Genomic DNA, 11,808 nt, shown 5'->3' with positions numbered 1-11,808 from the left:
GTTGTGAACAATCAAGTTTATTAAGAAGCTGTTTGTTAAGGTTTAACTGATCAATAAAATATTAACAATCATTAACAATTTAAAACCATTTGTATTGAAAAAACAATGGTTTTTTTATTTTTCTTAACAATCCAATTTGGTCATTCATCATTCATTAATTTTTCAGAATGTTAGAAAATTGACTGAATTGAGACTAATTATTTCAGTCATTCTTATGTTTTTGAAAACAAATCAAAAAACCAAAATCTAGACAAATAGACACGCACATGCTTTAATTCAACCATCAACATGTTCCACCATTAAATTAACTGTTTCATCTATTCTTCAAAACATCGTATTATCCCCCCTTAGATACAGGCTGAGATGAGGGATCCTAGTTTAAGTGTAGACTTGATGGTGAATAAAAGCCTAAAGTTGGATTGTAAAACCATGCCGGGGTAAATCTATTCAGTATTTTCCAAACGTTATTTAGGGGGTTGGAAGAAACGTTTCTCTTTGATCTCTTGCAAGAGTAGTGCAAACCCATTATATCATCATTGGCTAAAGGAAGATGACATTCATATTATTACTTCATCTTTTAAATTGTAGTTTACATTCAATGAACTTGAAATCATAAATCAAAACTCTGACAAAGTTTAACTGTACGCCACATCATCATTCTTTCTTGAAAGTCCACACTTTAAGCATTTACGTCTACAAGTTATCTGATATGGGTGTTAGACACTTGGACTAACCATATGAACTATTGATATTTTCACTTTTGTTTATATTGACAATTTTTTTGATTAATTATGCTTTTTTTTAAATTCAAAGTATTTTTATTAAATTGCATTTGAATTTCTAATGGTTGAATTACATGCAAAAAAAAGTAATCCAATTAAAGCTATCTATACTTACAAGTGGTCTTGAACTAGGGTTTCCAGTCGTAATTACGTTACACGTAATTATGCGTAACACTTTCTTTCACTTACGCAGGAGCGTTACGCGTAATAACCCATGCATTACGTTTACAAAAGAAAGTCTAGTTTCGCGTAATTAATGCGTAATTATGCAAAATTATGTAATACGAAACAATTCTGTAATAAATAAAGTACATATTAATTCTCAGAAATAAATATAGCGGGAAAGTATGTGTAAGGATATGCCGGCTACAACCATGTCAAACATATTTTGACGATTTTATTGACATTTTTTCAAACAAGGAAGGTACACTTGAGTAAGTAGGTTGAAATATTAACAAGTTGTCGAAAATTAAAAATTTATAGATAATGTATTTTTTTGATAAAAATAAAGTGTTGGCCCTTTCTGAAACTTTTTAGTTGTTGAACGTGAAAATTACATAGTATTGGCTGAAATTTCTGATTCAACTTGCGTGACATTATTTTCCTAGTAAGTTATGAGTTGTTTTATTTAAATTAAAAGTTAAAACTTCAAAATTTCATAGATGTAATTATTGCAAAATTTCAGTAATTACGCGAAATTACCTCGTAGAAATTACGTGAAATTACGCCGTAATTACGCGTAATTATAGTTTCGCTTATTACGTGTAATCAATAGAAAATTTTGCGAAATTACATTGGGAGAAATTATGCAAAATTACGCCGTAATTTCGCGAAATAGTTTTTTCCCAATTACGTGTAATCCTGCGAAATTACACAAAATAAAAATTATTACGCGTAATTATGCATAAGAGAATAATCTATTACGTTGATAACCCTATCTTAAACCAGTGCCGATTAGGGTTTGCAAAACTCGTGCATAGTGTGTATTATTTATTTACAGTGTGAGTTAAAAAAAACATGGAAAATACCACTGTTTTACACTAAAATTTTTTCCAGAGTCAATATGTTCGACTTAAAAATATCAAAATATAATTATCAAAATGCATAGACTTGTAATATTATTTCAATTTTTTTACATCTGAGACATGATCCCTGCAAACATTTTTTAGAATTTTGTTACAACAATGTTAGCATTTTTTAATTCACTACATAGATTTGTTGAAGACATTCTTTTTGTGTGTAACATTTTAGACCACCCTGTTTCCCACATGTTACATCAAATATGACCCAAAAGCAAATTATAAGGCTTCAGTTCTGGTTTCTAAGTTGGACAAGAATGGTAGAGAAATCTAGGTTCTCTACCTTGTATGGAGTTCTGTTTGCGTTAATAGTGTTTGTAGATGCAGGGGGAGACAAAAGGAAGAGTAACCAAGCCCCACCCAATGTACTGTTCATTGTTGCAGATGATTTAGGTGAGAACAGGAAAGATTTAACAGGAAACACATATATATATATATATATTTTTCGATTTCTTTCAGAATATCACAAAAACATTCACCATTTAAAGTTAAAATCTAAAATAGACTGTCTTTTTATATTTTTATTTTGGTTAATTTGAGATAATACATAAATATTGAATACATCAGAAGAATTTATTAAATGTCGTCTTGAACATTTTTTAATGGGTTTTGCCGCTGAGAATTTTTTGACAAGAATCATAGTATTCCTAAATCTCAGTAATTGTACTGAATGTACTGAAGCTGTTGTGTACTTTCTCAATCCTTCGAAGCTTAACAAAGGGATACATGTAGGTTACTAAAACTTAGGGTTTCCAGTCATGATTACTTTATGCATAATCGCGATTAACAATTTCTTTCACTAATGCAGGAGCATTACGCGAAATTATCTGTTAATTACGTATACAAAAGAAAGTCTACTTTCACGTAAAAATGGCATAATTAATTACATGAATTTATGTAATATGAAACCATTCTGTGATAATTATGTATTATTTCTCAGCAATGAATATGGCGGGAAAATGTGTGCAAAGATATGAAAATTACATTAACACAGTATTGGCTAAAATTTATGATTTCAATTTCAAAAAATTAAGTTGTAATTACACAAAATTTAACTTTTTTAATAAGACTCAACAATACAAAAAACTTGGCAAAGTTAATTTGTAGAAATTTTACTAATTACCCGTAATGATAACAAAAATATTTATAGAAATTTAGTGAAATGGAAGTTTGGCTAATTAGGCATAATTATTGCAAAACTTCGCGAAATTACTTTTTTGAAATTACGCGAAATCATGGCAAAATTTTGCAAAATTGAAGTTTCACTAATCATGCATAATTTTTTCAAAAATTTATCAAAATTACTTTATAGAAATTACATGAGATTACGCCGCACTTTCGGGTCATTGAAGTTATTCCAATTATGCTGTAATCCTGCAAAATTACACAAAATAAAATTTATTTTGATAAACTGTATGTAATTTCGTGGAAATAAATAATCTATTACATTGGAAACCCTACCAAAACAATAAAAAAATTTATTTGTTGAAACAAACAAACAATCAACCATCATTCCGTAGAAGTCAAGGCTGAGACCTCATCAAAAATAGCCATAATGGCTATTAATGTACCAATTGGTGACACACTGTCTAGTGTGGCCAACTGTCCCAGTACAGACCAATGACATATGCCACCGCCCAACTGCACACTAACAGCAACCCAGGATAGTCCATCTTGGTACTATCCTAGTATGAAAGTGTTAAAAGGTATAATAATTTATTTTTAGTTGATTGATTAAAATAAGATTGTTTGAGAAACCCCACCTGTAAGGAAGACCTACTGCTGGCCTATGTGACTTGCAACCAGCCAGGATTCCACTAACACTGCCATTTTTCTCCCTCTCTCAAGCATTACTCCTGGTCTGACCCATCTCCCCAAAGATAAGTCCTGAAAATCTGCCATACAGGTCTTACAGAGTATGAGTGAAACTCTGAGATCCGGAAAACCCTACGCAGGGCAGCCACAGATGGGCAAACAAAGATCACATGAGACTTTACCAGTCTGGCACAGACACCCTTAAAAAGACACCAGGGGCATGAGACATGGGTAACAGTTGTACCTATCTTTATACCTGTTACACAACTTAGCTTTTCCAGCCTGGATTCTGCACAGGGTCTTACTTGCTCTGGAGTCATTCACAAAACCTTGGAGCTGGAACCATTTCCATGGCTGTGAAGCTGCCATTACAGAAGAGTGTTCTTGCTTAGGTGTTACACAAAGCTGACTGCACTGACCGACATTGCTTTCTGCAACTCCTTACTTGCAAACTCTGCAATGATTCCCACCTCTTGCTGAATTTCCACCAAGGTTCACCCAAGAGTCTGTAGGATGCTCGAGTATCTCATGCAAAAACTCCATTAAGAGTGTATTGGACATAGTCTTCAGTACATCCCAGATGAACAAAGTCTGTCTAGTCTGGATTTTGTGTACCATAGGCCTGAGTCCATCCAGGTAAGAACCATAGAAGATGAGACTGGGATCTGTCTTTTAAACCTTGCAGTCTCTTTTGACTCAATGCTAGACTTTTTAAGAGTCACTGCCTCCACACAATACCAGATCGCTGGGATTACACAAACCTCTCTAAGTCTCTTGGCAACCATAGACCTATCAAGAACCCCCCTTGATAGGTTCATTATAGCTTACTCATAGTTTGTGGCTTTACAAATCATATCCTTCTCATACACTCCTATCATAGATATACCTCACACTTGGATTGTCACACATGAATACTTGTGTCCAGAAAATCTCATTTGGAGCATTGGTAAGAATATAGGTCTTAGAAGTTGCAAGCTTCATGTGCATGTCCATACAGATCTTGAAACAATCCTGAGAAGTTTGTTTATTCCTCTCTTAGGGGTTTTTGACAACAGGAGCAGGTCATCTGCAAAGAATAATGCTGTTAACATAACTTTAAATTGTTATTAATTATTACTAAAAGTAAATAGTTACTAGGACATAGTCCTAATCGTGGACAGGACCACATTAAACCCCACATCCCATTCTATGCTATGGTCGGCAGCTCCTGGCTCTTTAAGATTCACAACTGGTGCATTAAGAAACTTTTATTACAAGCATTCAATTCCTCAAAAAACACTTTCCTAAAATGATCATCCTAGGTTTATCTCAGCAATCAGTTCGATTTTCAAAAAAAAGTGCAAAAATGAATAAATAAAACCAGTTGGAGTCTTTAAAATCAAACGAGCAAGAGTCAGTTTTCATACCATTTATCCTTTCCAGTATTCATAAATTTGGACTGCTGGAACTCTGTAGTGGCCAGAGCAGAACACCTGTAAAAACAATATATAATTTTGTATTATCATTTTATGCATTTTCCAGAAAATAAAATTTGCCAAAAGATCAAAGTTATAAAAAAAATGTGCCTTCAAATAAGGGCATTGGTAAGAATATAAGTCTTAGAAGTTTCAAGCTTCATGTGCATGTCCATACAGAATCTTGAAACAATCCTGAGAAGCTTGTTCATTCCTCTCTTAGGGGTTTTTGACAACAGGAGCAGGTCATCCGCAAAGAATAATGCTGTTAACATAACATTCCTTAACTTAACCCCAAGCTTGGTGCTGTCTATAGCTCTCCCTAGAGGCAATATACAATTCCAACAGCAAGGGAGATAATGACTGCCCTCCTGTTTAACCTCTTGAGTGGAGTACAAAGGTTCAGACAAATTAATCTGTTCACATTTATTGAAGTATATTGACTGAATGAGAGACACTACCCTTCCTTCAAAGCCAATACTTTGTAGCTTAGTATAGAGCAGTTCCCAGCTAACTGAATCATGTGCTTTTGCAAATTCACAGAAAGCTAACCAGATTGACTGATGTTTCCTTTTTGCACTCTGTAGCACGACAAGGATCATAAAAACACAGTCCACCATTGATTATCTAACCTGAACCCGTACTGAACTGGTCCATAGAAACCTACCCTCTCACATATGGTGTCCATTTGCTTTTGGACTGTTTTAGTGACCATACTGACCATCACACTTGAGACTGTGATGGGGCACTTTTTAGCCACTTCTAGGGACGGCTTCTTTCTATCAATAAGAGTCATTATACCCACCAGAAGTGATATTTTTATCCCATTAGAATTTGTTTGTCTTTTTTTGTAATAAAAAAAAAATAGCCATAAAATATGTGGGGAATATGGGGACATGTCACATCTTTAAAGAGCTTCACACAAATATTCAATCAAAAAACTAAATATTTGCAGCATTTCATTATCAGGAGATTTAGAAAATGGCATTTGATAAACTCTTGAGACATTTTCAATATTTAGGGATTAACTGTAGAAAAAAAAATGAATTTATTAATGTCTAAGGGTAGCACAAAGGGTTGCTAAAATTTTGCGAAAAAAAACTGCTAAATGAAAAACTTTGAGCCCCTTGTAAACATCATTTTTTTCAAATTAAAACAAATGTCTGTGCCCATAATAAGCTACCAATCTAGTCAAAAAATAATTAGACCTCATTATGAACCAAATTAACATATATATCTTCTTAAAATAAGTCTATTGTTTATTAAGATTGGTTATTAAGGGTAATTGACTAGGATATATATCCATATGTATATGTATATATATAACCTTCAATTTTAAAAGTGTTGGAAAGTTTCTTGGAGGATAATAAAAATATCATTCTGAACTGTTGTTTGATTAAATGTAAATGTGAAACTCCACTAATCAATTAAAAAACATATAAAATCCTGTGTCTTTTAGAGTTAGACTAGCTTGGGGAGTCATGGGGACCCATCTTTGCCTGGAAAATAACATTTTCCTATAACTGTTAACCTACTTTTTTAAAAACTAAGCACATTCCCATGGTTCTACCTAATGCTCCAATAAAAATTTGAGATAAATCAGTAAAGGGGTTCATGAGCTCTGTTATCAGACCAGTGCAGTGCTTAGGATCCGGATTTGGATTTGTTGGATCTGCAACATTTTGGTTTCTTGGATCCACAAGAAAATGTGGATATCCAAATCCAAGGGGCCCAAAATATCAACCAATCCAAACACAAATTAAAATAGTTAACAAATAATAAATTAAAAACATTTTCCAAATTTCTAAATAGTTCACTAAGTTTCAGCAAAAGAAAAAGAGAAAAAGGAGGAAAAAAATTGTGGCATCAAGATTTATATGATCCTGGAAAAATTTCACTAACGTCTTCTTATTGTAACCCCCCCCCCCCCTCTAGATGACATCTATTAAGGGTGTGAAACAAAAAATAAAACTTCAAAAACCGACATTTTTTACATGTTTATACTGTAGAAATAACCAATTAACAAGTATTTACTCTGCCCTATATGCAACTGTGGGGTCACAACCAATAATATACCCCAACATTGGACACTTAACACTTAACTCGGAAATGAGCACTTAAGATTTTAATCATGTTTAACTAGGATTTCCAAGGCAAGTGGATTTAACTTGCAAGCTATTGTGAGCCCTGTAATTCAGCACAATTCTGAACAATTCTTAACAATTCTGTGCAATTTCATGCAGTTCTCAGCAACAGAATTCTGTTTAGAAACCCTACATTTAACTCTGCACTTTAAGGTTGGAATGATGTGTCCTGGCATAATGATAACATACATTCACCAACTCTAGGAAAGATAAAGATCATCTGTTTAAAGTTAACAATGAATTTAGAAAACCATCTTAACTTTTATATTTAAAATTTAAATATTTATGAAATCTAGAAGTAGACAAACAGTTCTGTTTCTAAATTTTGTTTTGACCAATCAAATCAGATAAGTTAGCTGCAAAGGGAATTCTTCTGGATCAATATTATGTAATGCCAACCTGTACACCATCCAGGTAATATTCATGATAATGAGATAATCTTCCAAAATCCCAAATGTGGAGTTCCTAGACCCCCACTGGACATTCAAGGACCAAAATAGGATATTCTTTAACTAAGATCTGAATATTGAATTTTTAGGATCGCCATGCTCACTGGAAAATATCCCTATAGGTAATTAAACTTTCTACTTAAAACAAAAAAGCATATGGTCCNTTATAGAGTTTTTGGACAGAAATTTCTCTTTATCAAGAAGGTTCAAGCCTTTTTAGATTTAATTTAGTTCCAAACTTCAGTGAGGGACAAATTTTTGGTGAAAATCCGGGAACTTCATAGCACGTGCTATGACAGCTAATTTACCATTAAAGCACAATGATTACTTTATAGCACATTCATTATGAAATTCACAATGAAGTGAGTAATAAAATAATTATTGTAATACCTCATACTATGTACCATGAATTAACTGTTAAAACTCTAAATTGCTTTAGTCATCTTAATTTTTTGCTTTAACATAATAACAAAACAAAAACATTAGTTTTTTAATTAATATTTTACCATTACAATATAATTAAGACATTGTTTACAGTTGCTTTTAAACCTACTTAACTCAATAACTACAGACTGACTGCCCTTATCTTTGATTTTCAAGGGTGGGAAGACAACACATGTATATTAAACCTTTAATGCCAGCTGGTCTTCCCGTTAATGTTAAGATAATGCCACAGTATTTTAAAGAGGTAACCATTAAATATTCTGCTGCTTTTTAAATAAATTTCTTAAAGAATTTTGCATATTGGTCATGAAGAGTTTCTAATATTGATCAATTACCAATTAAATCTGTAATAGTTTCTTTTTAAGGATTCAATTTTCTGCTGGAAATATTTATCTTAATGCAAAAATACATGGCACTGTTTTTTTTTTATATATTTTAACTATATTTTAACTTAACAAAATAACGACAATATTTATATTTGATAGGCTGGATACGCCACTCATGCTATTGGTAAATGGCATTTAGGGTACTGTCACAAGGTAAATTAAACAATTAGGATATTTTGCCTTGACAGAGGTTTTTAATGTAAAGGCATGCTTAATACTGATATATAAATGTAATTAAACACTTGATAAACTTGATTTTAGAACTATACTCCTACAAATAGAGGATTTGATTCCTTTTATGGTTTCTACCTTGGATCTCAGGTATCGAAAGTACTGTTTTAGCTCAAAAGCAAGCTTTAATAGTTCATATTTTTGTGTGCAAATATCATCAATTTTCAGGACTATTATTTGCACAATAAGATAGAAAACATGGTGACCGGATATGACTTCAGGTTCAATGAAGATGTTTTAAGAGGTACAAAGCTTTTTTGTATTTTAGAAAATACTACTTGAGAAAGATCTTTTATTGAAAAACCATGCATTTAAAAAAATTAGCAATTACAAAATGTTTAGGTCCAGAGGTTGATGGGAAATATTCAACAGAATTGTTTGTTAACAGAGCAAATGCACTAATTGAAGAACATAAAGATGGAGAAAAGCCATGGTTTACATACCTATCATTCCAGAGTGTCCATAATCCAATTCAGGTTTCAAATTAGTCAAGAACAATTTTATTAATCTTTCTTAAACTATTTTTACATAGAAAATTTAAAATCAACCAAAATTTCATGACAAAAATGTTATATTTTTTCATTATTTAAAACAAAAAATTTCAAGGTATTTTTAAAGGTTCACAACAGGTTTAATTAATTTAATTAAAACCAGTAAACCTTAAAAAATTTTAAACTCTTAAAAAAGAGGAATTAATTCAGGTTCCAGATGAATTCACAAGAAAAATATGTAGATATAAGAATGAAACAAGATTTTACTATAGTGCAATGGTAAATGCTCTTGATGATGCTGTGGATAAGGTAAACAATGCTTTTCAGCGACTTCATTCACAATAAAAACACTGTTTTTTTGTTTTTTCGTTATTTAATACCCAATACACATCTATAATTTTACAACAAAAAAGGTAGTAAAAGGGCTTAAGAGAACTGGACAGTATGAGAATACAGTGATAGTGTTTACAACTGACAATGGCGGAGCAGATAAGGATGGAGGAAGTAATGAACCACTCAAAGGAACCAAAGGAACCCTTTATGAAGGGGGGACAAGAGGGATAGGGTTTATTCATTCTCCCCTTCTCAAGAAGACCAAATACACTAATAAGTAAGAAAATTTCATGATTTTACCATTTTATGAATCCAGAGTGATGAACATTACAAAAGGAAAATTACTCAATTTTTATAAGAAATCTGATGCATGCAGTTGACTGGTTGCCAACCCTTCTGGCAGCTGTGGGTCAATCTGACTTGGCAAAGGAGCTTGATGGTGTGGATCACTGGGCCTCATTCAACTCAGAGTGAGATAATTAAAAATTATTGATTGATTATTTTACCCAAATGTAGTCGATTTTTACAAGGCTATCAAATTATGAATATTACTGTTAATAAACAACCTGTCACAAAAAGAGAAATTAACCTCTGGCTTACATAACAAAATCAGAATTGAATGGCAAGGTTGGGACATATAATGAAAACTTATTTTTCAGAAATGAGACAGCTCCAAGAGAGGAAATGGTTTACAATATCAAAGAGAAACCATTCAAGACTGCTATACGTTTGGGAAAATATAAGCTGTTGTGGGGGAATTTATCACCCAAGGTAAGTTCATTGCTTTTAGTCACGAGACAAACAATAAGGGATGGGAACTTGAAAATAGAATTAAATTAACCAAAAGGAGCCACAACATCATTAAAGTCACTAATAGAATTTTTTTTTTTTTATAGAATACATGGTATTCTGCCCCAGAAGAGGTCATTAATGTTCAAGACTGTAAGAAAATACTTAAGAACAAGTCTAAAACTACATTAGTAAACAAAAATGAAGGTAGCTATTGAGGAATATTTATTTAGTTCTTTTAGCAAAGAAAACAGGAAGCACTTCATTATGAAGGGAATGACTTTGAGAATAGAGGGCTTGTAAGTGACACCCATTCTGAAGATGAATATTTAGGACCAGATCTCCAAGAAAGAGAAATTGAGTCTATTGAAACTTTAGACAGCTATGACGAAGAAGAAACAGAAAGTGAGCAAGATTTAAGTCTTGTCCAGGAGGAAAGAAAAAGACAACATCAAGTAAGAAATAAAAAATATCATAAAGGAGGAAACAAAAAGAAGAAACAGCCAAGTGGCAATTTCAAGAGAAGATTTACCAACAAGAATGGAGTATTTATCAAACCATGGGGCAAAACTTTTCTTTATGATCTAGAGGTGAGTAAGAAATGAAAAAAAAATTTTATTACAATTTAAACTTTCTTTAAACCAGGCTGACCCTGAGGAGCGCATAGATATCAGTAACGACTTTCCAGACATTGTGGAAGACCTAAAAGATAGAGTAATGAAACACTTTGAAAACCTTCTTCCCGGATTCGCACCAGATGATGTGGAGGTAGATAATATACAAAGGATTCTCATAATTCATGCTCAGACCATGATTTTAATGCCTACATGCCTACAGCTAATTATCATCTTTTCTGAGAATATCACTGTAAAGTTCATCCCTGAACTATTAGATGCATAAAGTTCTTAATTTTTTTAATTTTAAAATTTTACTGTCAGGTCCAACATTAGATTTAAAATATGTGTTATAGATATTTTTTTGACTTGATTTTATTTTAGGCTGGATCACCCAAATATTGGGGAGGAGTTTATAGCCCTGGTTGGTGTGAGGCTAAATACATTTAAATAACATATTAATAACCATTTATTTTAACTGATTTTTTTCCCTTTATATTAAATGTTAATTCCAAAATTAGGTTTAGGCAATCATAATCAACATTTCTATAAATCTACTTTGCTTGTCTGTTTGTTTGTATCCAATAAACGTCAAAATGGCTGAACTGATATGGCCCAAATTTTTGTCAGACCTCACATAACCCCACGACATTTATTAATAAAATCCAAAAACTTTTTTTTGTTTTGTTTTACAATGTATACAAAAAGAAAATGATGCTTCTTTAATCAATTTGGTATTTATCATCAGATAAGTACTTACTTTAAAATTATTTTTTTTTAAACATTAAGAAAAATGG

At 32.2% G+C, this 11,808-nt stretch overlaps 1 protein-coding gene across 1 annotated transcript; it reads left to right on the top strand.

The window, feature by feature from the left end:
* Positions 1–7,080: 7,080 nt before the first annotated feature.
* LOC111707359 (arylsulfatase B) lies at positions 7,081–11,481 on the top strand. Its single transcript, XM_023480456.1, has 14 exons — positions 7,081–7,688; positions 7,813–7,845; positions 8,324–8,411; positions 8,653–8,706; positions 8,815–8,874; positions 8,953–9,028; positions 9,127–9,260; positions 9,486–9,584; positions 9,689–9,885; positions 9,968–10,078; positions 10,268–10,379; positions 10,505–10,604; positions 10,731–10,987; positions 11,043–11,481. The coding sequence occupies exons 1-14, from the start codon at positions 7,666–7,668 to the stop codon at positions 11,295–11,297; spliced, it is 1,599 nt and encodes a 532-aa protein (XP_023336224.1). The 5' UTR covers positions 7,081–7,665; the 3' UTR covers positions 11,298–11,481.
* The last annotated feature ends 327 nt before the right edge of the window (positions 11,482–11,808 follow it).

Source organism: Eurytemora carolleeae, unplaced genomic scaffold (genome assembly GCF_000591075.1).
Source record: "Eurytemora carolleeae unplaced genomic scaffold, Eaff_2.0 scaffold658, whole genome shotgun sequence".
NCBI classification, from domain to species: Eukaryota; Metazoa; Arthropoda; class Copepoda; order Calanoida; family Temoridae; genus Eurytemora; species Eurytemora carolleeae.
The sequence above is the reverse complement of the archived record's forward strand: the minus strand, read 5'-3'. Positions and strand labels throughout refer to the sequence as shown.